The sequence below is a fragment of the Hyla sarda genome, chromosome 5 (assembly GCF_029499605.1).
Source record: "Hyla sarda isolate aHylSar1 chromosome 5, aHylSar1.hap1, whole genome shotgun sequence".
In the NCBI taxonomy this organism is placed as follows: domain Eukaryota; kingdom Metazoa; phylum Chordata; class Amphibia; order Anura; family Hylidae; genus Hyla; species Hyla sarda.
Window position 1 is genome coordinate 109,848,124 of NC_079193.1, and position 23,789 is coordinate 109,871,912.

A 23,789-nucleotide genomic window follows, 5' to 3' on the forward strand; every position below is an offset into this window, starting at 1 on the left:
AGGAAAGTACAAAAATTAAACACCCACATGTGACACCATTACAGAAAATATACCACCCGAGGAATGGGTATAGGGCTAAAGAGGACATTTTGAATGCACAGGTGTTTCCTAAATTTACTTTCCAGAAATGGATGAAGGTTAGCTTTTGAAAATTGCAATTTTCAACCCATGCTCTGCTTCATCTTTCTGCGAACAACTAACCTGTGACTCCGAATTGTCGCCTGGAAATACGACAGAGCTCATGAGCGAGAACTCTTCGCATTTGAGGCCGATGTTTCTTACGGACCGAACAGTTACATACATTCAGAGGAAAATACAAGAAAGGAACACCCACATGTGAGCTTATTACAAACAGTACACCCCCTAGGGAAGGTGTATAGGGGTGAAGTGGACATTTGGAACAGATGGGTGTTCCCTAAATTTATTTTCCAGGAGTGGATGAAGTGTACTATATATGGGGGGGAATGAAAATTTCAATTTTAATACGGATATGCCAATTCTCAGAATGATGACCCAGAGCATAGTGCGAAAGTAAAAAAATTATGCCCGCCCCGAACCCTATGCTCTGAATCATCATTCTGGGAATGTGATATGTGTGGCCGTCCCTATTCTATTACCTCAAATGCGCACCCCGCTCAGGTGGGGAGAGAGAGCTGCGCATTTGAGGCAACTGCAAACCCCCAATGCTGTTGACTCAGCATAGGGGGTTCCCATTAGGGATCGACCGATAACGATTTTTTTAGGGCCGATAGCCGATAACTTATACCGATATTGCTGTATAAGTTATCGGCTATTTATCATTTTCCACATGGCATCATGGGGCTTGAGGACTTGATCAGAAATATCAGCTCCCCCCATATACCAATTGTTGTCCAGAATACAATCTGGCTTGAGGACCGGTCCCGCAGTATCTCGGACAGGGGTGCTGCCATTACCATGAATTGTGGTGTACATAAGGACATCCCTCTTGTCCTTATACCTGACCAGTGACGGGTTTTCATGGGAAAAGGCACTGGACTCACCCCAGGGGATAGGAGTGTATAGGCCTCTTTGATTCTTTTAGACTGTCCCACAAGCGACCGTGGATCTGGTGGCGAGGGATGTGAAGAGAAGGATACTAGTAGTAAAAGTTATCCACATAAAGGTGGTAACCTTTATCCAGCAATGGGGGGGGAAAGGCCCCAAACGATTTTCCCACTAACACCCAGAGTGGGGGGACATTCTGGGGGTTCAATACGGGAATCTCCTCCCTTATACACCATAAACTTGCAAGTGTACCCTGAGGTACTCTCGCAAAGTTTATACATCGCTCGCTTGGTTGGGATGTATTGCCAGAAGCTGAGTCTCCCCTTAAAGCTAATGAGAGACTCATCAATAGTGACCTGCCGGATCTGGACATAGGCCTCCCAAAATGTGGCCCTAAAATGATTGATGACTGGCTTGATTTTATACAGGCAGTCATACGTGGGATCACTTCGGGGGGGGGGGGGGGGGGGGGGGTTGGGGGACATGCCGCATAATCCGAATGGCCTCAAACTGGGGACGTGCCATGGCCATATTGTACAGCAGGGTCAGGTAAAGGACGTCCCCACTTCAGTATTGTCTGACACTGTTTTTTTTTTTTTTTTTTTTTTAACTAGACCCATATGCAGCATGAGGCCCCAAAATGTCCATTTCGGCTGCATTGACTGGGAACCACTCATTGGGTCTAGCTAAAAATGACCCTGGGTTTGCGGCGACAAACTGTTGGGCGTACAGGTTAGTCTGGTCAACCATCAGATTGACAAAGTAGTCACTGAAAAAAAAAACTGAAATAGACCAATTCAGTGAACCAGTCGATGTCAATCTTGATTCCTGAGTCGCCAACAAACTCGAGAATCACAGGCTTGTGGTCCGCTGGCTCAGTCCAGACAAGTTTGCCGGTACAGGGCACCAGTAAACTTGACTGGGGGGCTTGACCAGTATGAGCGTCAGGACTTATACTAGCATAGGGCACAGGGTCAGGAGCAGAGAAGGTTTGCGGCCTCGCTTGGCGGCGTCTCCGCCGCCTTAGTGGCTCATCTTCAAATGATGATGAGGGGGGTGAGAAAATAAGGAAGGGTGCTTTCAGAGACTGAGGCAAGTAAGGCATATGCCTCCTCCGCTGAAAATGCCCTGCGGGCCATTTCACTACTCTAATGGGAGTGTGTGTATATGTGGGGGGGGGGACGACTCTATTGGTGTGTGTGCTGCGTCTGGTGTGGTGCGATACTACCTCCCTAACTTAACTAACCCGCCCTAAGAACAATAATCTAAAAATATAAAATAAAACTAAACTAAAAATAAAGAAAAAGAAACTTAAAAAAAAAAAAAGACTTCTAGTCCAAAAAAAAGCATTTATCTAATCAGTGGTGTGCACACTGATTAGCGCTTGGTGGCAGCAGGTGGTGCAGAAGTCCCCCACACAAAAAACCCCGAAAAATTAAATAAAACGCTTAACCCAAAAAAAATTCACCTGCCTGAACCCAAAAAACGCTGATCAGTGATAAATCACTGACAGCGGTGGGGCAGGCTGTACGCACAGGTACGGTCTGTCTACACAGCACAGGCCTGCTACTGGTGGCATGGACCGCCTATAGGTGCAAAAAATTTAATAAAAAAAAAATCTTTAATCCCCGAAAAAGCGCCTTCACCACAAAAAACTCACCAGTACTAGGGTACTGATCAGCGGCGGTTGGGCTTTAGCTAACGGTGGCGGATCACTCTTTTATAGCTAAGATGGCCCGCCACACGTTTAGCAAAAAAGTCTTCACCCCCCAAAAAAAAAAACGCTGGGGTCACGCTGCTAAACGGACCCATGGACACCTACAGACGGTACGACAACTTTTTATTTTTAACCCTTAACTGTCCCTACCTAACCTAATGCTTTCCATGACTGCTTTCTGTACCAAGGGGCCACAGAAAGGGGGCACTTTTTAACACTTTTTAGTTTATCAGGGGGGAGATGGCAGCAGGGGGCTCTCTCCTGCACACCAGCTCTCTAGGAAATGGTGGGCAGAACGGAGCAGCGTGCTCCTCCACCCACCTCCCCCCCTCCCCATTCTGCAGTAATTGGTGCGGTCACTACGGCAACAGTTCCGCCCCCCCAGTACTGTACGGATGATGATTGGTGGTGTAAAATACACCACTAATCATCATCCTTATCTGGGTCATCGGGTCACATGTGACCCAGATGACCCGGAACCGCCACAGACCACGAGAATTCCCATGGGTGTATCCATATGCCCTCAGTCCTTAAGGACTTTGAAACGGGGGAGTATGGATACGCCTGCCATCCTTAAGGGGTTAAGAAAATTTTCCCACACGGCAGATAAGTACCAGAAATCTTCACCCATTTATCTGAATTGAGGTTGCAGAAATCCATGTACTTACTAAAGGTACAACCTCGTTATCATTTGTGGAACCAATTTTTGTTGCGTCATAGAGGTTTCTGTACCAGTCTGATGCCTATGAATAGAACCTTAGTGATCCGTATAAGGTGTTGAAGCTACCATTTTTTGCAGCTTCACTTCTGCACTGATGGCATTAGTTATGTCCTATGCTCTTCTTGCACAAGGTTTACTGTAATGCCAGAACTACCATATTTTTTTTGTATTTTGGGGTTAGTTATTTTTTCTAAAGCCCCTTTAACCTCTTAAGGACGCAGGGCGTATGGATACGCCCTGCATCCCGAGTCCTTAAGGACGCAGGGCGTATCCATACGCCCGTGGGAATTCCGGCCCCCACCGCTAGCCGGTTGGGGACCGGAGCCGGATGCCTGCTGAAATCGTTCAGCAGGCATCCCGGCATATCGCCCAGGGGGGTCATTATGCCCCCCCATGTCGGCGATCGCCGCAGATCGCTGGACAATTCAGTCCAGCGATCTGCGGCGATTCCGGGTCAATCGGGTCTCCAGTGACCCGGAATTACTGGCTGTTCGGGGCTGTCTCTGACGGCCCCGAACAGCCAGAGCCTGCAGGGGTGAGGTGGCACTGGTGCCACCTCACGATCGCCCTGATTCGTCGGCCGGATTACCAGCCGACCAATCAGGGAGCCTGCTGCGGGCGTCACTCCCGCACCCGCTCTGCCCCTCTTCCGGAGGGCGTGAGCGGGTGCGGGAAGACGACCCCGGGTGCTGGGGACCCCGATCCCCGGCGTCCATGTTGGGATCGGGGCCCCAGGAGCGACGGCGGCGGCGAGGGACAGTCCAGCGATGAAGCAACAGCAGGAGGTGAGTTACAGCCTCCTGCTGTTGCTTAGCAACAGCTCCCAGCATGCAAAAAGGGCATGCTGGGAGCTGTAGTTATGCAACAGCAGGAGGCAGACCACCACAACTCCCAGCATTCCCTTATGGGCATGCTGGGACTTATGGTTTTGCAACAGCTGGAGGCACATTATTTCTATGGAAAAGTGTACCTTCAGCTGTTGTATAACTACAACTCCCAGCTTGCACAAACAGCTAAAGTGCATGCTGGAAGTTGTAGTGGTGCATCTGCTGGTTGCATAACTACAACTCCCAGCATGCCCGTTGGCTGTCGGTGACTGCTGAGAGTTGTAGTTTTGCAACAGCTGAAGGCACACTGGTTGTGAAACTCAGAGTTTTTTTTTAACCTAACTCAGTGTTTCACGACCGGTGTGCCTCCAGCAGTTGCAAACTACAACTCCCAGCAGTCACCTTACACCATGCACCGTACATGCTGGGAGTTGTAGTTTTGCAACAGCTGAAGGCACACTGGTTTTGAAACACTGAGTAAGGTCACAAACTCCGTGATACGTAACCAGTGTGCCTACAGCTGTTGCAAAACTAAAACTCTCAGCATGTACAGTCTGTCAGCGCATGCTGGGAGTTTTAGTTTTGCAACAGCTGGAGGTCCCCCCCAATGTGAATGTACAGGGTACACTCACATGGGCGGAGGCTTACAGTAGGTATCGGGCTGCAAGTTTGAGCTGCAGCAAATTTTCTGCAACAGCTCAAACTGCCAGCGAGAAACTACTGTGAACCCCCGCCCGTGCGACTGTACCCTAAAAACACTACACTACACTACCACAAAAAATAAAATAAAAAGTAAAAAACACTACATATACACATACCCCTACACAGCCCCCCTCCCCAATAAAAATGAAAAACATCTGGTACGCCATGGTTTCCAAAACGCAGCCTCCAGCTGTTGCAAAACAACAACTCCCAGTATTGTCGGACAGCCGTTGACTGTCCAGGCATGCTGGGAGTTTTGCAACAGCTGGAGGCCCCCTGTTTGGGAATCACTGGCATAGAATACCCCTATGTCCACCCCTATGCAATCCCTAATTTAGGCCTCAAATGCGCATGGCGCTCTCACTTTGGAGCCCTGTCGTATTTCAAGGCAACAGTTAAGGGTCACATATGGGGTATCGCCGTACTCGGGAGAAATTGGGCTTCAAATTTTGGGGGGTATTTTCTGCTTTTACCCTTTTTAAAAATGTAAAGTTTTTGGGAAAAGAAGCATTTTAGGTAAAAACATTTTTTTTTTTTTTTACATATGCAATAGTCGTGAAACGCCTGTGGGGTATTAAGGTTCACTTAACCCCTTGTTATGTTCCCCGAGGGGTCTAGTTTCCAAAATGGTATGCCATGTGGGTATTTTTTGCTGTCCTGGCACCATAGGGGCTTCCTAAATGCGGCATGCCCCCAGAGCAAAATTTGCTTTCAAAAAGCCAAATGTGGCTCCTTCTCTTCTGAGACCTGTAGTGCGCCAACAGAGCACTTTTCACCCCCATATGGGGTGTTTTCTGAATCGGGAGAAATTGGGCTTCAAATTTTGGGGTGTATTTTCTGCTATTACCCTTTTTAAAAATGTAAAACTTTAGGGAAACCAAGCATTTTAGGTAAAAAATATTTTTTTTTTTTTTTTACATATGCAAAAGTCGTGAATCACCTGTGGGGTATTAAGGTTCACATTACCCCTTGTTACGTTCCCCGAGGGGTCTAGTTTCCAAAATGGTATGCCATGTGGGGTTTTTTGCAGTTCTGGCACCATAGGGGCTTCCTAAAGGTGACATGCCCCCCAAAAACCATTTGACGCTCCTTCCCTTCTGAGCCCTCTACTGCGCCCGCCGAACACTTTACATAGACATATGAAGTATGTCCTTACTCGAGAGAAATTGGGTTTCAAATACAAGTAAAAATTTTCTCCTTTTTACCCCTTGCAAAAATTCAAAAATTGGGTCTACAAGAACAAGCGAGTGTAAAAAATGAAGATTGTGTATTTTCTCCTTCACTTTGCTGCTATTCCTGTGAAACCCGTAAAGGGTTAAAACGCTTACTGAATGTCATTTTGAATACTTTCGGGGGTGCAGTTTTTATAATGGGGTCATTTATGGGGTATTTCTAATATGAAGACCCTTCAAATCCACTTCAAACCTGAACTGGTCCCTGAAAAAAAGCGAGTTTCAAAATTTTGTGAAAAATTGGAAAATTGCTGCGGAACTTTGAAGCCCTCTGATGTCTTCCAAAAGTAAAAACTCATCAATTTTATGATGCAAATATAAAGTAGACATATTGTATATGTGAATAAAAAAAAAAATTATTTTGAATATCCATTTTCCTTACAAGCAGAGAGCTTCAAAGTTAGAAAAATGCAAAATTTTTCATCAAATTTTGGGATTTTTCACCAAGAAAGGATGCAAGTTACCAAAAAATGTTACCACTACGTTAAAGTAGAATATGTCACGAAAAAACACTCTCGGAATCAGAATAACTAAAAGCATTCCAGAGTTATTAATGTTTAAAGTGACAGTGGTCAGATTTGCAAAAAATGGCCGAGTCCTTAAGGTGAAAAAGGGCTCAGTCCTTAAGGGGTTAAATTATTTGACTTTAGGGGTGGCTTTCTTCTAGGGTCAGTACAAACCCTTTAAAGGGGTTATCCATAGTTTTCTGCTTATCCCTTAACCAAAGGCTAGGGTAGAAGCGTCTGATTGTGGGGAGTCAGACTGCTGGGGACCCCTGTGATCTTCAGAACGGCACCCACATCTCCCTGTGCTCTAGGGGAGCATCAGACAGCGGAGATTCGGTTGCCATTCTGTGGATAAGGTGTCAAACGCTGGATAACCCCTTTAAGAGCTAACACAGCTCTGAGTCAGTTTATCACAACCAACAATGTTAGAACATAATTTCCACATAGATACCAAAGGCGTGCATTAAATGTTTTGTTTGTGTTTCTTACAAAGTTTGACTTTTGCATCTGTATATTTTCAGGTGGGGAAAGCCATGTCTTCAAATGAGTCTGCTGCCTATGAAATAATGCGCAGCCTGGATGTAGATTACGTATTGATAATCTTTGGAGGTGTAATCGGGTACTCGGGTGATGACATTAACAAGTTTCTCTGGATGGTTAGAATAGCAGAAGGAGAACATCCCAAGGATATCCGGGTAAGAATATGTGCAGTCCCATGTCAGCCATAAGCATATGTCTATTAAAAGGTACAATATATCCAGTTTGACCCATTAATATTAAACCCCTCTTACAAAGGCAGAGCAGGTCCCTGTAAGGAGAAGAGATCATGTTGAGCTGTCACACGGCTCCATGAACTTTAGGCCAGGCCACACCAATGTCCTCATTGTCAACCGCACATTCCCGGTTTACACATAACGCCTGCACAAAATATCTGATCAGCCAACAAGTAAGCTTTTTCTTGTCAGGTGATTGCTGTTCCTTGTACACAGCTAGTTATCAGGATGGAGCACTTCTACCAATATTTATTCAGTCAATAATAGGCTTGTAAAAAAGGCTGTAACTGCATTTTCAAGCGAGGGAAAATGTGGTCTGTAGGCTTGTTAGGGTGGCTATTAAATGAGAGAATCTGCCTATAACCTTTTATTTACCAGAATGTTAGTAACTCTTTCTCGAAACTGTAAAACTGCTTGTCTTCCTAAAGAAGGTAAAAGTATTAATATATATTTTTTTTCTTTTAAATAGGAAAGTGATTACTTTACACCCCAGGGTGAATTTCGAGTAGACAAGGCTGGATCTCCAACATTGCTCAACTGCCTCATGTATAAAATGTCATACTATCGGTTTGGTGAAATGCAGGTAAATGATTGACACTTGTTTACTGCACAGAAAATAGAGCTGGCAATACACCGTAGATAATTGTTCAGCCAACAGCTGTCTCCCTCGAACCTTACCCCCCCCCCATAGGCCAGAACGTTCAACTTGGCTGAGTATGCATGTTTATGGCAGTAGATTAGATTATCTCCTCTGAGAATAACAGAGGCTGCCATATACAAAAAATAAACTTGGTGATACACATATTCAGGATGGTAAATCAAGGGAGCTGATGTAGATTTTTGTTAAGAAAGGAGTGGCAAGTTTTTAGTCCTAACCCTACGAAAACCTCTCCCATGAGCTAAACCTGCCTGTTGAAGCACTCGTCCTAGTAAGCAAGGCACCATCCTGAAGACTTTTCATTCCTAGAATGCTCCCAAGGTCCATCTGGGGGGGTGTTATGTAGGGATGGGTTCCACACAGTACCAACACAGTGTAACAAGGTTCTTGTAGTGTACTTTACAGGAAGTCCTATAGGAAGGATTCTAGTTGGCAGAACTCTATGAAGTATATATAATTTTGTCTTGTCACCTGGTTACATACATTTTAGTAAATAGAATGAATATAACAGAATACATACATGTACTTTTTAGAAAAAGCTATAATTGGGGGAACTACATCTTTACATAAAGAGCCCAGCATTTCCAAATATGGAAAATATATTGTGCCTTAATTTGCTTTGCCATTTGGTGATTGCTATAATTGTAGTATATAAGCTCAACAAGAAGTAGTGATGGCTAAAACACTAGGCTATATACATCTGCAGGTCCACAGGGCTTCACTTCCATCCTATGGATAAGCTGCTCTCCAGGAAATCATTTTATTCAAGATGCATTTGATAGTAGTGGACTGCTTTTTCTTAAAATTTATCTTTTTTTTTTTCTTGTTTTACAGCAACAAACTAAAATAAAGCCATGATATAAAATAACGATAACAATAAAACTCAAAGTTCATAGTAGAGAGAGAGTGAGAGAGAGTAGCCAAACGATAAACCTGGAGAAATGTCCACATGGCAGGTGTGATGCTTAGAATAGGTTATGGCTGCCATATTCTTTAATTGGGGTTTATTCCCCTTCCGATGGCCTAGGAAAATTAACAAGGAATAGTGGACTGCAGCCATCTACTTCTATACAGATAACACCAGTGATTTATTCATTCCTTGTTCTGCCTTGCTTATGTATATGTATTTTTGACTTGCAGTTAGACTTTCGAACCCCTCCAGGATTTGATCGTACCCGCAATGCAGAAATTGGGAATAAGGACATTAAGTTCAAACATTTGGAAGAAGCTTTTACTTCAGAGCACTGGCTTGTCAGAATATACAAAGTCAAACATCTAGAGAACAGAGAGGCCCTTGACCATAAACCAAGGATCACGAACATTGTTCCTAAACAGAAGTATTTATCTAAGAAGGTGAGTTAATAGCTGCACGTCTTCATGCCTACTTTTGCTCAATCAAAGCCCTTAAATGTTCGCAAGGCGTATTTATGTGGAATTGCCGGCTAGAAAATTCCGGTGAACATTCCGCAAACAGCGACCGCTGGCAGAGCATGCTGGCACTAGGAACGCTCAAATACCTTGTCTCCATATATGTGGATTCTGCAGACATAATTGACTTGTCAAATCTTTCTGCAGAGGCCGGAATCGGGATTTTGTTGTCAGCTGATTCCACTGCGGAAATTCTGCCATATGTCATAATCCCTTTGAAACCAATTTCTGAGCATATTTCACCCGGAAATTTTTCAGTGTGAACGTGCTACGTTTACACATCATATTTTTAGCCCTAAAAAAATGCAAACAAAAGAAAACTTAGTTTTAGAGATTTCTGCAGGTTAACATTTTTACAGATTTTTTTTTTTCTCCTGTTCTACAGTTTGGCTTTGATATTCTGGCCATTATTTCTGATGCCCACGATACTGATAGGACCACTAAATGCCAGAGATTACTGCCATTGTGTTTAAATTCTGTGATCGTCATTTAACTGTTTAAATGCCGTGATCCATAGGGAACATCAGAGCTATCTCCTATGTCAGTCGCGGGCATCTGCTGGTTATGATGCGGACCCATGGCATACCGGTACCTCATAGGTCAGAAAGTGGTTAAAGTATTTGGAGCTCTCAATTATATCCTGCGTTAGCGAGAAACATTGGGAGATTTGCACTCTATTGTCTGAGATTTGAGACTCTGCAGTAATCCTAAAAAAAAACTCCATCACTGTATGATAAACTTCCACATTTCACATCAATGATGTGATAAACATTTTGAATTGAATTTCCATATACAGTCATGGCCGTAAATGTTGGCACCCCTGAAATTTTTCTAGAAAATGAAGTATATCTCACAGAAAAAGATTGCAGTAACACGTTTTGCTATACACATGTTTATTCCCTTTGTGTGTGTATTGGAACTAAACCAAAAAAGGAGGAAAAAACTAATTGAACATAATGTCACACCACACTCCAAAAATGGGCTGGACAAAATTATTGGCACCCTTTCAAAATTGTGGAAAAGTAAGATTGGTTCAAGCATGCGATTCTCCTTTAAACTCACCTGGGGCAAGTAACAGGGGTGGGCAATATAAAAATCACACCTGAAAGCAGATTAAAAGGAGAGAAGTTCACTTAGTCTTTGCATTGTGTGTCTGTGGGTGCCACACTAAGCATGGACAACAGAAAGAGAAGAGAACTGTCTGAGGAATTGAGAACCAAATTTGTGGAAAAATATCAACAATCTCTAGGTTACAAGTCCATCTCCAGAGATCTAGATGTGCCTTTGTTCACAGTGCGCAACATTAACAAGAAGTTTTCAACCCATGGCACTATACCTAATCTCCCTGGGCGTGGACGGAAAATAAAAATTTATGAAAGGTGTCTACGCCGGAAAGTCCAGATGGTGGATAAGCAGCCTCAAACAAGTTCCAAAGAGTTCGCGCTGACACTGATGCTCCCTGAGCCTGCAGGACAGGTTGAATATCAGTCAACATTTAAATGAAATTAAACTCTATGGCAGGAGACCCAGGTGGATCCCACTGCTGACACGGAGACATAAAATAGCAAGACTACATTTTGCCAAAATGAACTTAAGTAAGCCAAAATCCTTCTGGGAAAACATCTTGTTGACAGATGAGACCATGATGGAGCTTTTTGGTAAAGCACATCATTCTACTGTTTACTGAAAATGGAATGAAGTCTACAAAGAAAAGAACACAGTACCTACAGTGAAATATAGTTGGAGGTTCAATGATGATTTGGGGTTGTTTTGCTGCCTCTGACACTGGGTGCCTTGAATGTTTGTGCATCATGAAATCTGAGGATTACCAATGGATTTTGGGTCGCACTGTACAACCCAGTGTCAGAAAGCTTGGTTTACGTCTGAGATCTTGGGTCTTCCAGCTGGACAATGACCCCAAACATACATCAAAAAGCACCCAGAAATGGATGGCAACAAAGCGCTGGAGAGTTCTGAAGTGGCCAACAATGAGTCCAGATTTAAATCCCATTGAACACCTGTGGAGAGATCCTAAAATTGCTGTTGGGAAAAGGTGCCCTTCCAATAAGAGACCTGGAGCAGTTTACAAAGGAAGAATGGTTCAACATTAACCAGAAGCTTATTGATGGTTATAGGAAGCGACTGATTTCAGTTATTTTTTCTGGAGGGTGTGCAATCAAATATTAAGTTAAGGGTGCCAATAATTTTTTCCAGGTACTGTTAACTTAGAGTAAGTGACCCGGTGACGGGGTGGGGCTTGCTGGGAGAGGCTGTAAATTAACTGCTCCCCCAATAAAAATTAGCTCCACCTTTTCCTATTGCTATACAAAAAAAGTAAAAAAATAATTTTTTTTTTTTTTACATATTTGATTCTGAACTATTAAAATAAAATGTTAATGATTCACTAATATTTTAATAGTTCAGACAGTTACCCATGCGACAATAAAAAATTACGCTGGTTTCTGTACCGGATCATTAATGATCCTGTACAGCAACCGACGTTAACGTAAAAAAAAAATCCAAAATTGCTGCGGTTTGGTCACATCACATGCTAGAAACTTTTAATATGGACATTGTACAGAATTAGAATCAGCTGAACCCCTTTTTTTGGCATTTTGACATTTTTTCTGATCGATAAATAATCGGCAACTAATCTATTATTAAAATAATCATTAGCTGCAGCACTAGTGCCAACAGTTACGGCCATGACTGTATACTGCTTAATAAATGGATTGGTGCTTTTTTTCATATATATTTCTCCCCTCTTCTTTATAGACATCAAAGAGGAAGCGTGGCTATATCAAAAACAAGCTGGCTCTGAAAAAAGGCAAGAAACCTAGCAAGAAGACCGTTTAGACCATCTGTTCTCACATGGAGGAGTTGTCCTTAAGAGATAACCAGTCTTTGCCTTTAGATGAGCTCATGTTCTTCAGTGGCATGAGAGTACAGAACCATCTGTGGTCCAGAATATTGTACAAAATTTTCAGGCAATGTCTGATTACAAAATATATATTTATTGGCTTATTAAGAACAGCTGTTTTAGATTTGTAACGTGAAGCCAGACAGACAGAGCTGCTGTCCTCTAGTAACAGCAGATTTTTTTTTTTTTTTAATGGTATTTTTTTTTTTTTTTTTTTTTTGGGTGGGAGTAAAAAAAATTTATTTGTTGACAATTTGGACTGTTTGCACCAAAGAGCCCTCTATTTTGGTTGCTATACAAATGCATACTTGTCAATTTTTTTTTATTTTTTTTTTATCACAATAAAGGTAAAGATGATCCTTCAGCTGTATTTTCTTAAAATGTAATGCCCATTTAAATTTAGGCATCGGTGTATCTGTAGATACCAGTTGTTCCCTTTTTTTCTTCTCTGCTTTCAGCTTATTTTTTTTTTTTATCTGACTAGGGTGTTGGGGTTTCTTCTGTAATTGCTGCTGTATATTTTTGTAGGGACAACTAAAACCATATATCAAACAATCATAAATGTATCCAACGTAAGGTGATCAGCTTATGTCAATTTTAAGTGTCAGCTGCCGGTGATGCAGATGCTTGGACCGAGCCTTTTCGTAAAATCAATCAATCAAGTGTGTGTGTGTGTGTGTGTATATATACATATATATATATATATATATATATATATATATATATATATATACACACACATTGTATATGTTATTGGCCCCCTTAATGCCGCAAAGCCAGAACAGCAAGACTTGACATGGACTAAAGAGGTCAACCGGATTTGATTTTAAAATCTAAACCCAGATATTGAATGTTTTTCCTTTGCACAATCTTTAAAATGCAAACAGCCAAATAAGTTTGAATGTTTACATGTAAAAACATATAAAAAGTTGACAAGTATACAGTCATGTCACTACGCGAAATCTGAATTTATATAGAGGGTATTAGAACTAGACCAGTTTTAGTTTTTTTTTTTTCCTCCCTAAAAAATGCAGTATACCTAACAGGTTACATTTTAATTATATCAGTTTTCTTTTTATTTGAAACATTTTAATTTATTTCATTTTTTTTTTTTTTTTTTTTTACTTCGGTCTACGTCATGCACTAAAATGTATATTGGGTTGAAGATTTGGGTGGATCATTTAAGTTTTGGCAGGGGGGGTTGGCATTATGCAGACTTAAACCTTTTCTAGTTGACAGATGTCAACATTTTTCATGATTTTCTTTACTAGTGACTTTTTTTTTGTTGTTATATAATTACGTTTTGTTTTGTTTTTTGTTAAATTTGAATTTGCCACAATGGCTACTGGATTACCCTGTGTTTAGGATGTATCTTTTTTATAATACAAATAAGAGGTCAGAACTAGTGGTATCTCACAAAAAGAATATTAACTTTTTCAGTTAGTTTTTCAAGCTTGTGATATTTTTACATACCATAAAGCTGCATCTCTGATAAGCATTTGAATGCAGGTTCTAAGGCCACTGGGAAATGCTATCACTCTGTAAATTGGATTAAAAACTTTGGAAATTGACAATAGAAAAAAATAAAGATTTAATTAAGGTTTTATGTGTAGTGTCCTGTTTTTGTTTCTAAAGAAAATGATCAAATGGCCAATTTCTAAATATGTATGCGGTCTTATGTGACAGACATGCTGGGGAAGATTAGTCTAAATAGCTCTTTGGAATAGATTTTTTTTGGTATAGCTTAAAGGAACTTATTTTGAAAATGTTTATTGAAGAATTGATGTGTGAAAAGAAATGCAGTAAAAACTTTTAATTTGAAATAAAAAGGAGAAAAAAAATTGGTGTTTTTTATTTATTAAATTTACTTTGATCTATTAAACTATAAAAAGGATGACTAAATCTTAAAATCCTATAATTGTTTAATAAACATGTCAAGTTTTATAATTTGGGTTGCAATGAAAATAAGTTAGAGTAAATAAGAATTTAAAATATCAAATATATGTAACAACCAGGGGTAAGTGAGAACTGACGCAATTGCAAGACTATGCACATGTCTGGTTATATAGTAGTGGTGTGCCAAAATAAATAAAAAAAATCTTACCTATTTAGATGCAAACTTGCTGTCTTTTAGAAGAAAGGACCTCTAGTACTACCCCAAGGCAGGTACCTTGTAACTCAATGAAATTGTCTTAAATGCTCTTTAGGGATAGTGACCTTACAAGATAGCTGTGTCAAATGCAGCACACCACCAAAAACAAGCTTTGTGTAGAAAGGTGTCTAATTTTGCTGAAAGACTCATTTTTAAAGGGGTTATCCAGCTTTTAAAAACATTTCCCCTATCTCCAGATAGAACTCAACTGCTAGATGCTCTAGCTCCCACCTTCTAAGGTGTACTAGTCTCAGCAGTGACGACCCACTCAGACTCAGGCGGGACACTATTGCGACCTGTGAGTGGCTGTGATTGTGTGAAGTCATAAAAGATGGGGCCAGAGGGTTTACCAGGGAGAGCCAGGTCCTGTCCTGTGGATAGGGGATACCTGTTTAATGGCTAGATAACCCCTTTAAGTCATGAAACTAGATATGACACTGATCTATAGGGTCTCTCTAATGTGGCACTGAAGAGACAATTTTCTTTTTGAGGGAGCACTGCCTAGAAGACTTTCTACACCACTGGGATTGTTACAAAGAAAACTAGTATCCCCAAGAAACTATAAATCTAGATTGTCACACATCAAAACAGTCTATATTGTGCATAATAAACAGAAGCCCCAGTTGTTTGTGACCTAAAGGAGATTAGAGACATACTATAACATAAAATATGCAAAAACTAGGTGATTGTATGTGATCAGGTTAATGGCTTCCACACCTTGTCTTCCTCCCAGTCATTGTGTTTGCTTTCCCCATGTGACATTGAAAACACAATGACCTAGATTTACTAATGTTTAATTAGTGCAGCATTTTCTTAAATGCATTAGTTTTATCTTAGTGTATCGGGGTGATAGACTAGACAGTCCATAGGTCGCCAGTCTTGTTTAGAGGTACTCCACTGGAAAACATTTTTTTTTTTTTTTTTTTAAATCAACAAATGCCAGATTTGTAAATTACTTCTATTTAAAAATACTTATTAAAAATACTTATCAGCTGCTGTATACTCCAGAGGAAGAACAGGTTTTCTATGCGGCTTTGTTCCTACTCTGGACAATTCCTAAAATGGACAGTGGTGTCAGCAGAAAGCACTGTACTTGGACATAAAGGAAATTCAAAAAGAAAAGAGCTTCCTCTGTAGTATTCAGCAGCTAAGTACTGGAAGGATTAAGATTTTTAAATAGAAGTAATTTGCCAATCTGTTAAATTTTGTCACCAGTGGATAAAAAAAATAATAATTTCTAGCAGAATACCCCTTTTAAGTGTGGACCAACTGTTAGTTTGCATACTTCAAACCAGAATTGCGTGCTAGAATATTGGCACATTTAGCACAACGCCTTTTGTTGAATGTGGCAGAAGTCTATGGAGCTCATAATTTGGGCAAAACCTTGCAAGTCTTATGTGACTTGTGCCACATGTATTAAGCCATAATTCGTGCACTTCTACAATATAAAATTTGGGCTGAAATGGGGCAGATTAAAGGGGTTCTCCGGTGCTTATACATCTTATCCCCTATCCAAAGGATAGGGGATAAGATGCCTGATCGCGGGAGTCTCGCCGCTGTCACGCCCCCTCCAGTAGGCTTGCATTGAGGGGCGGAGCGTAGCATCACACGAGGGCGCAGGCGTGACATCACACGCCGGCCGCCCTGTGGTTGCCCGTAATCATACCCGGAGCGAACACGCTCTGGAGACTGATTACAAACGGGGTGCCGTGTGCATGATCCCGGGGGTCCAGAGTGGCGGGACTCCCGCGATCAGGCATCTTATCCCCTATCCTTTTGATAGGGGATAAGATGTGTAAGCACGGGAGAACCCCTTTAATTAAAACTGTCTCACACTGTCTTGGCTGCCAGTCACAGTACAGCTTTCATTTCTTAAACTACTATGATAAAGTGAAAATTGAGGTCTTAAGGGGGTACTTCACCAGAAGACTTATGACTTGGGTGCTGCAGTGGCGATTGCAGGACTCCCCCAATTAGACATCTTATCTCCTATCCTTGGTATGGGGGATAAGATTTTTTCTGGCAGAGTACCCCTTTAATAAATTTGATTTACTTCTGACCATACCCCACAAACATAGCTAGCTATAATTTATGCAATTTTTTTTGGCACATATTATAGTAAGTTTTTCAGGTAATGAGACATCATGGCAAACATTTATCAAAGAATATCTATTGTAGTTTTTCTCCACCCTTTTTTTTGACAGTGGTTTTTATGTGCACACAACAAATTTAGCAAAAAGTCACAAGGATAATGATACATTTAATGTGTTATCAATACTTTGCACATTTCCTTATTGTATTGGTTTTTCTCACATTTCCTTTTAAATGGTGTCGATTTGTGCCTCGATTTTGCTCTTTGCGCAAAAATTGCACATTAATATGTGACCACTTCATAGAGAGGATAAATGGTGTATTGCAAGACAATATTGTGAACAAAGTAGCAAAAAACACCACTGCGCCTAAACAGCTCTAAATGCAATGATAAATGACTGCAGAGGAGGATAACCTAATATTACAGAGGGAACTGGGGAGGCTGCAGGCTTGGGCACAGACATGGCAGATTAAGTTTAATGTGGATAAATGAAAGGTTATGCACTTGGGCCATAAAAGCATGTACAATTATGTGCTAAATATTAATACAGTAAAAAAAACTTTTTTTTTTAACCTTACCAACTACACAACCAGTGACTAATTTAAAATAAATTTTTAGAATCTTTATAGCTCCTCTAAAATTTGTGGGCCAAGCTAATGTAGATCTTGACAAACCTAATCTGACTTCAATATTGAACTTCCTACAGAAGGGGCTAGCAAGAGTTAAATCTAGCCACTCCTAACTCTTTCAGGTTAGGTTTCCATGCTAAATTTTTTCTGGCATTTTTTGGGGGAAAATTGCCACTGCAGATTTTGAGTCAAAGCCAGAAGTTTATTTCAAAGGATTGGAAAATATAAAGGAAGAACTTATACTCCTCCTTCCTATTGGATCCTCTTGGATTGGATCCAAAAAACGGCCTAAGGCTATGTTCACACACTGGAATGTCCGCACAGAGAATCTCTGTGTGGACATTCCGGACACTGCAGGGTGCCGGCATAACCGGAGTTAGGACCGCACAGGAAATGTGCCGTCTCAAAGACTGCTATGCATTCTACGTGGACTCCGCACAAAGAAAGAACGTGTTCATTCTTTCTGCGGACATGGAAAATTGAATTTCCGTGCCGGAAACATCTGGCCTAGATATTCCGCTGTATGCACAGAGCAGCAGATTGCTGTTGAATTCAATGGGACTCTGCAACAGCGGAATCTCTGTGCCAGATTCGAATCCGGAATCTGGGACAGAAATTTCTACGTGACTGGCCATAGAATGCAGCTCATTTTGGCCTTAAAGAAACATTACATTTTTCTGGCTTTAAGAGACATAAGTTTATTTTTGAATCCACAGAGCCATATGAGGGCTTATTTTTTGCGCAACAAATTGTGCTTTTATAATGACACCTTTCATTTTACCGTACAATGGTAAATTAAAAAGCAAACTGCAATTTAGCAACTTTTGGGGAGTATTTTTATTTTTACATAAACTGACATGTCTCTTTATCCTTTGGGCCACTGCGCTTAAAATGATACCCATGTTTACAAACTTTTTCTATTGTACTATTCAAAAAAAATCTTTAGTTTTTATCGCTACCACTTTTGCATATATGTGACATTTTGATAACGTTTTATTCTTTGTTTCCTGGGATGTGATATAACCAAATATCAGCAGTTTACATCGCTCAACGTATGGGATCATTAACTTTAATATTTTAATAGTTGACGTTTCTACACATAGTGATACCAAATATGTTGATTTGTTTTATTAGGCATAACACTGATCAGTGTTATCTGTGATCTATTTCTCTGGTCTGCTAGAAGGCAAAGATTGCAGCAAACGGCTGGAAAATCAGACAACCATCTTAAATCATCAGACACCCACGTTAGAACCGTGGATGATCTGATGAATTTCCCTTGGCTCTGCAAATACTTCAGATGCTGTGATCAGTATTGATTGAAGGGTTAATGGCAGGCATCAGCTGGATCTCTGTCTACCATGATCAGTGAGTCCTCAGCTGGTTATACCAGCCAGAGCTCACTTGCTATGTAGCTAGCGCTGCACACAGTTATTCGCTGCAGCCCCTTACATTTTGGTACTTGTTTTACAGGAGCTAAGGTACAGGCACTGCCAGGGGCGGACTGACCGGCCGGTCTGATCAGACGTTGTCCGAGGGCCCGGCCAGGTTAAGGGCCCTCCGCTACTGAGGATCCGGGGCACTTGTCCCAGATCCCCAGCAGACATCGCTGCTTTCTCCGGTATGTGCGATACATTCACATACAGGAGAAGGCGTCCCCTCTGTCTGAGCCGCATCTGCAGCTTAGGCTGCTTTCACACTATAAAAATACCTCTGTTAGAAACGTCCGTCATAAAAATCTTGAAAATCGGCCGTTAGAAAATTCCATTATAGTCTATGGGATTTTTCTAGTAGCCATTTTAACTTATTGCCCGTTATTAATAATGGCCGTTATTTTGTAATGGGAGAAATAGTGCACCTATTAATAACAGGTTAAAACGGCTATTAGAAAAATCCTATACACTATAATGGGATTTTTATGACCAACTTTTCTAAAGGAGGTATTTTTATAGTGTGAAAGCAGCTTTACACAGAGGAGATGTTACCTTCTCCCCCATGCAGTACAGGCGCCGATGACTTCACTCGTCGGCGCCTGAACTGCGGAGGGGAGAAGACACGGGCCCCTGCTGCTGAGGAGATCGCTGCATGGGACATCAGGTGACCATATTTTTATTTATTTAACTCTGCCTATACCTATGGGGAAAGGGGGGGGGGGTAACTGCCTATACCTATGGGGAAAGGGGGGGGGGGGTAACTCTGCCTATACCTATGGGGAAAGGGGGGGTAACTGCCTATACCTATGGGGAAAGGGGGGTAACTCTGCCTATACCTATGGGGAAAGGGGGGGTAACTCTGCCTATACCTATGGGGAAAGGGGGGGTAAATCTGCCTATACCTATGAGGAAAGGGGGGTATAACTCTGCCTATACCTATGAGGAAAGGGGGGTATAACTCTGCCTATACCTATGAGGAAAGGGGGGGGGGGTATAACTCTACCTATACCTATGGGGAAAGGAGGTGGGGTATAACTCTGCCTATACATATGGGGAAAGGAGGGGTATAACTCTGCCTATGGGGAAAGGAGGGGGGTACAACTCTGCCTATACCTATGGGGAAAGGATGGGGGGGTATAACTCTGCCTATACCTATGGGGAAAGGAGGGTGGTATAACTTTGCCTATACCTATGGGGAAAGGAGGGTGGTATAACTTTGCCTATACCTATGGGGAAAGGAGGGGGGTATAACTCTGCCTATACCTATGGGGAAAGGAGGGGGGTATAACTCTGCCTATACCTATGGGGAAAGGAGGGGGTATAACTCTGCCTATACCTATGGGGAAAGGAGGGGGGTATAACTCTGCCTATACCTATGGGGAAAGGAGGGGGGGTATAACTTTGCCTATACCTATGGGGAAAGGAGGGGGGTATAACTTTGCCTATACCTATGGGGAAAGGAGGGGGGTATAACTGCCTATACCTATGGGGAAAGGAGGGGGGTATAACTCTGCCTATACCTATGGGAAAAGGAGGGGGTATAACTCTGCCTATGGGGGAAAGGATGGGGTATAACTCTGCCTATGGGGAAAGGAGGGGGGTATAACTCTGCCTATACCTATGGGAAAAGGAGGGGGTATAACTCTGCCTATGGGGGAAAGGATGGGGTATAACTCTGCCTATGGGGAAAGGAGGGGGGTATAACTCTGCCTATACCTATGGGGAAAGGAGGGGGGTATAACTCTGCCTATACCTATGGGGAAAGGATGGGGGTATAACTGCATATACCTATGGGGAAAGGAGGGGGGGTATAACTCTGCCTATACCTATGGGGAAAGGAGGGGGGGGTATAACTCTGCCTATACCTATGAGGAAAGGAGGGGGGGTATAACTCTGCCTATACCTATGGGGAAAGGAGGGGTGTAGAACTCTGCCTATACCTATGGGGAAAGGAGGGGGGTATAAATCTGCCTATACCAATGGGGAAAGGAGGGGGGTATAAATCTGCCTATACCAATGGGGAAAGGAGGGGGGGGTAATAACTCTGCCTATACCAATGGGGAAAGGAGGGGGGTATAACTCTGCCTATACCTATGGGGAAAGGAGGGGGGTATAACTCTGCTTATACCTATATGGAAAGGAGGGGGGGTATAACTCTGCCTATACCTATATGGAAAGGAGGGGGGGTATAACTTTGCCTATACCTATATGGAAAGGAGGGGGGGTATAACTCTGCCTATACCTATGGGGAAGAGGGTGGGTGGGTAACTCTGCCTATACCTATGGGGAAGAGGGGGGGGTGGGTAACTCTGCCTATACCTATGGGGAAGAGGGGGGGTGGGTAACTCTGCCTATACCTATGGGGAAGAGGGGGGGTGGGTAACTCTGCCTATACCTATGGGGAAGAGGGGGGGGGTAACTCTGCCTATACCTATGGGGGGGGTAACTCTGCCTATACCTATGGGGAATGGGGGGGGGGTAACTCTGCCTATACCTATGGGGAATGGGGGGGGTAACTCTGCCTATACCTATGGGGAATGGGGGGGCGTAACTCTGCCTATACCTATGGGGAATGGGGGGGGTAACTCTGCCTATACCTATGGGGAATGGGGGGGGGTAACTCTGCCTATACCTATGGGGGGGGGGAACTCTGCCTATACCATTGGGGAATGGGGGGGGAACTCTGCCTATATCTATGGGGAATGGGGGGGGGAACTCTGCCTATATCTATGGGGAATGGGGGGGTAACTCTGCCCATATCTATGGGGAATGGGGGGGTAACTCTGCCCATACCTACGGGGAAAGGGGGGGGGGCTCTGCTGCCTAAGGAGAAGAGGGGTTATCTCTTCCTATACCTATTGGGAAGGGGGTTAACTCTGCTGCCTATACCTACGGGGAAGGTGGGCTACCTAACTTTTTATACCTGGATGCCTAACTACTTACCTACATACCAGGCGGCTATCTAACTACCTACATACCCAGCTACTTAACTATGTACATACCTGGCATTCATACATGGATGCCTGATTCCCTAGCTAGTCCTCTACCTACCTGGTTTGTCACCTACCTGCATATCTGGCTTCCTGATCTAATTACCTATTTACCTGGCTACCTACCTACCTACCTGCCCTTTTACTGTGCAGGACACCAAGGAGGGCATTATTACAGTTTGGGGGCCTATAGGTGGAAAGATTGTGAAGAGGAGGGGAGGGCACTGGAAAAATGCAGAGTCTGACATGTTTTTCCTGCAGATGTTAAGAGATCCACATGGCGGTCTTATCCGGACGGAGAAGAAAAGGAAAGAGGACGCCGCTGATCAGAAAAGACATCATTGTGAGTACTAAAATGTAACTGTAATCACTTATATGGTATACACATCCTGTGTACAGCTGTATATAATCCTGTATATAATCACTTATATTGTATACAAATCCTTTATAGTATACTGGGCTGTGTATACTGGTTATATTAAGTACAGTATGGCGGTATTATCCAGTTATTGTGTGGTGGTATATATTTACTCCTTGTATACCAGTATTATTGGTCATGGAAATTTACCTACGTTAAAGTGTTCTTTTATTCAAATTTCTAGCCTGAATAGGGGTGCTAGAGCAAGAAAGGATTTTTATTTGACTATACTACAGGGGCTGTCAAGTTAGTGTAGCTCATAATATAGAGTCTGTATCTGTGTTTCATGGTGGTCTCATAAACCTTATGTGATCTTTGCCACAATGTTTATTTTTAATATCATACAAAATGAGTCGTCTCAGGTTTTCCTAGGTTGCAGTGCAGCTCGGTGACATTACATCGCTAGTCAGGTGATGACAGGAAGCCTGTCAGCTTGAATGGTTGGAGAGACTGCTGGGGGGAGGGGGGGGATCATTCTGCAGTGAATTGTAGTTTTGCAACAGCTGGAGGCACCCTGGTTAGGAAACATTGTCCTATTGTTCACAGCAAAGCATGGAAGGAAGCTCACCTGTGCTTCAGTAGGTCTGGAGGCTAATGTGTTTGGAGGGAGATAGGTGACCTTACACTTACAAAGTATTATGGGACGTAGTTTGACAAAGGGATTTCCCAAAAAGCTAGCCACAGTGTTATGGTAATCTCACAACATAGCCATTTAGCTCCAAGAAAAGCGCAGATCCTTCTTTAGCATGTCCATTACTGTTTGGCAGGAACATACTAAAATCACCTTATGGTGGATAACACCTTTTAGTGCTAGGCAAGCTGCAACTATCGAATGATTTAGTGCATTATTAGGGCTTGACATCTCTTCTTTCTTTCCTGTGTTCTAGTAAGATTCTACAATGATTATGTTGTCTACGAACTAATTGGAAAGGCTCTTTTATTAACCGCTCCAGGACGCAGGGCGTATGCATATGCCCTGCATCCTAAGTCCTTAAGGCCCGTGAGAATTTCGGTCCCCGCGCCAGCCGGTCGGGGACCGGACCAGGAGGCCTGCTGAAATCATTCAGCAGGCATCACGGCTCATCACCATAGGAGGTCCTGAGACCTCCTCCTATCTGCAATCACCATAGATCGCCGGTAAATAAAAACCGGCTTACTGTGGCTATTCCGGGTCATGGGGGTCACGTGTGACCCCATTACCCGGATAAGGATGATTATCAGTGGTGTAATATACACCACCAATAATCATCCGTACTGTACTGGGAGGTGGAAGTGTTGCCACCCCCCAGTACAGCTGTGATTGGGCGACCATAGTGACCGCACCTATTTCAGCAGTATGGGGAGGTGGGTGAAGGAGCATTTTGCTCCGTTCTGCCCACCATACTTCAGTGATCTGGTGTGCAGGACGAAGCCCCGTGCTGCCATCTCCCCCCTCAGAAGTGCCCCCTTGCCCCTTTTCTGTGGCACAGAAAGCAATCAGGGACAGTTTAGATTAGATAGGGACAGGTTAGAAGTGGGGGGGGAAAAAAGATATATATATTTTTTTCCAGCTTACAGTCTGTAGG

General features: G+C 42.6%; 1 protein-coding gene across 3 annotated transcripts in view; it reads left to right on the forward strand.

The window, feature by feature from the left end:
- Nucleotides 1-14,372, forward strand: part of STT3B (STT3 oligosaccharyltransferase complex catalytic subunit B) — a 169,911-nt gene extending 155,539 nt beyond the window's left edge. For all 3 annotated transcript variants that reach the window (XM_056520086.1, XM_056520084.1, XM_056520085.1), the window contains exons 13-16: nucleotides 7,253-7,426; nucleotides 7,974-8,087; nucleotides 9,303-9,515; nucleotides 12,366-14,372. In XM_056520086.1, the coding sequence (XP_056376061.1) occupies nucleotides 7,253-7,426; nucleotides 7,974-8,087; nucleotides 9,303-9,515; nucleotides 12,366-12,446 (582 nt within the window). In that variant the 3' untranslated portion in view covers nucleotides 12,447-14,372. The remainder of the gene's footprint in view (nucleotides 1-7,252; nucleotides 7,427-7,973; nucleotides 8,088-9,302; nucleotides 9,516-12,365) is intronic.
- The last annotated feature ends 9,417 nt before the right edge of the window (nucleotides 14,373-23,789 follow it).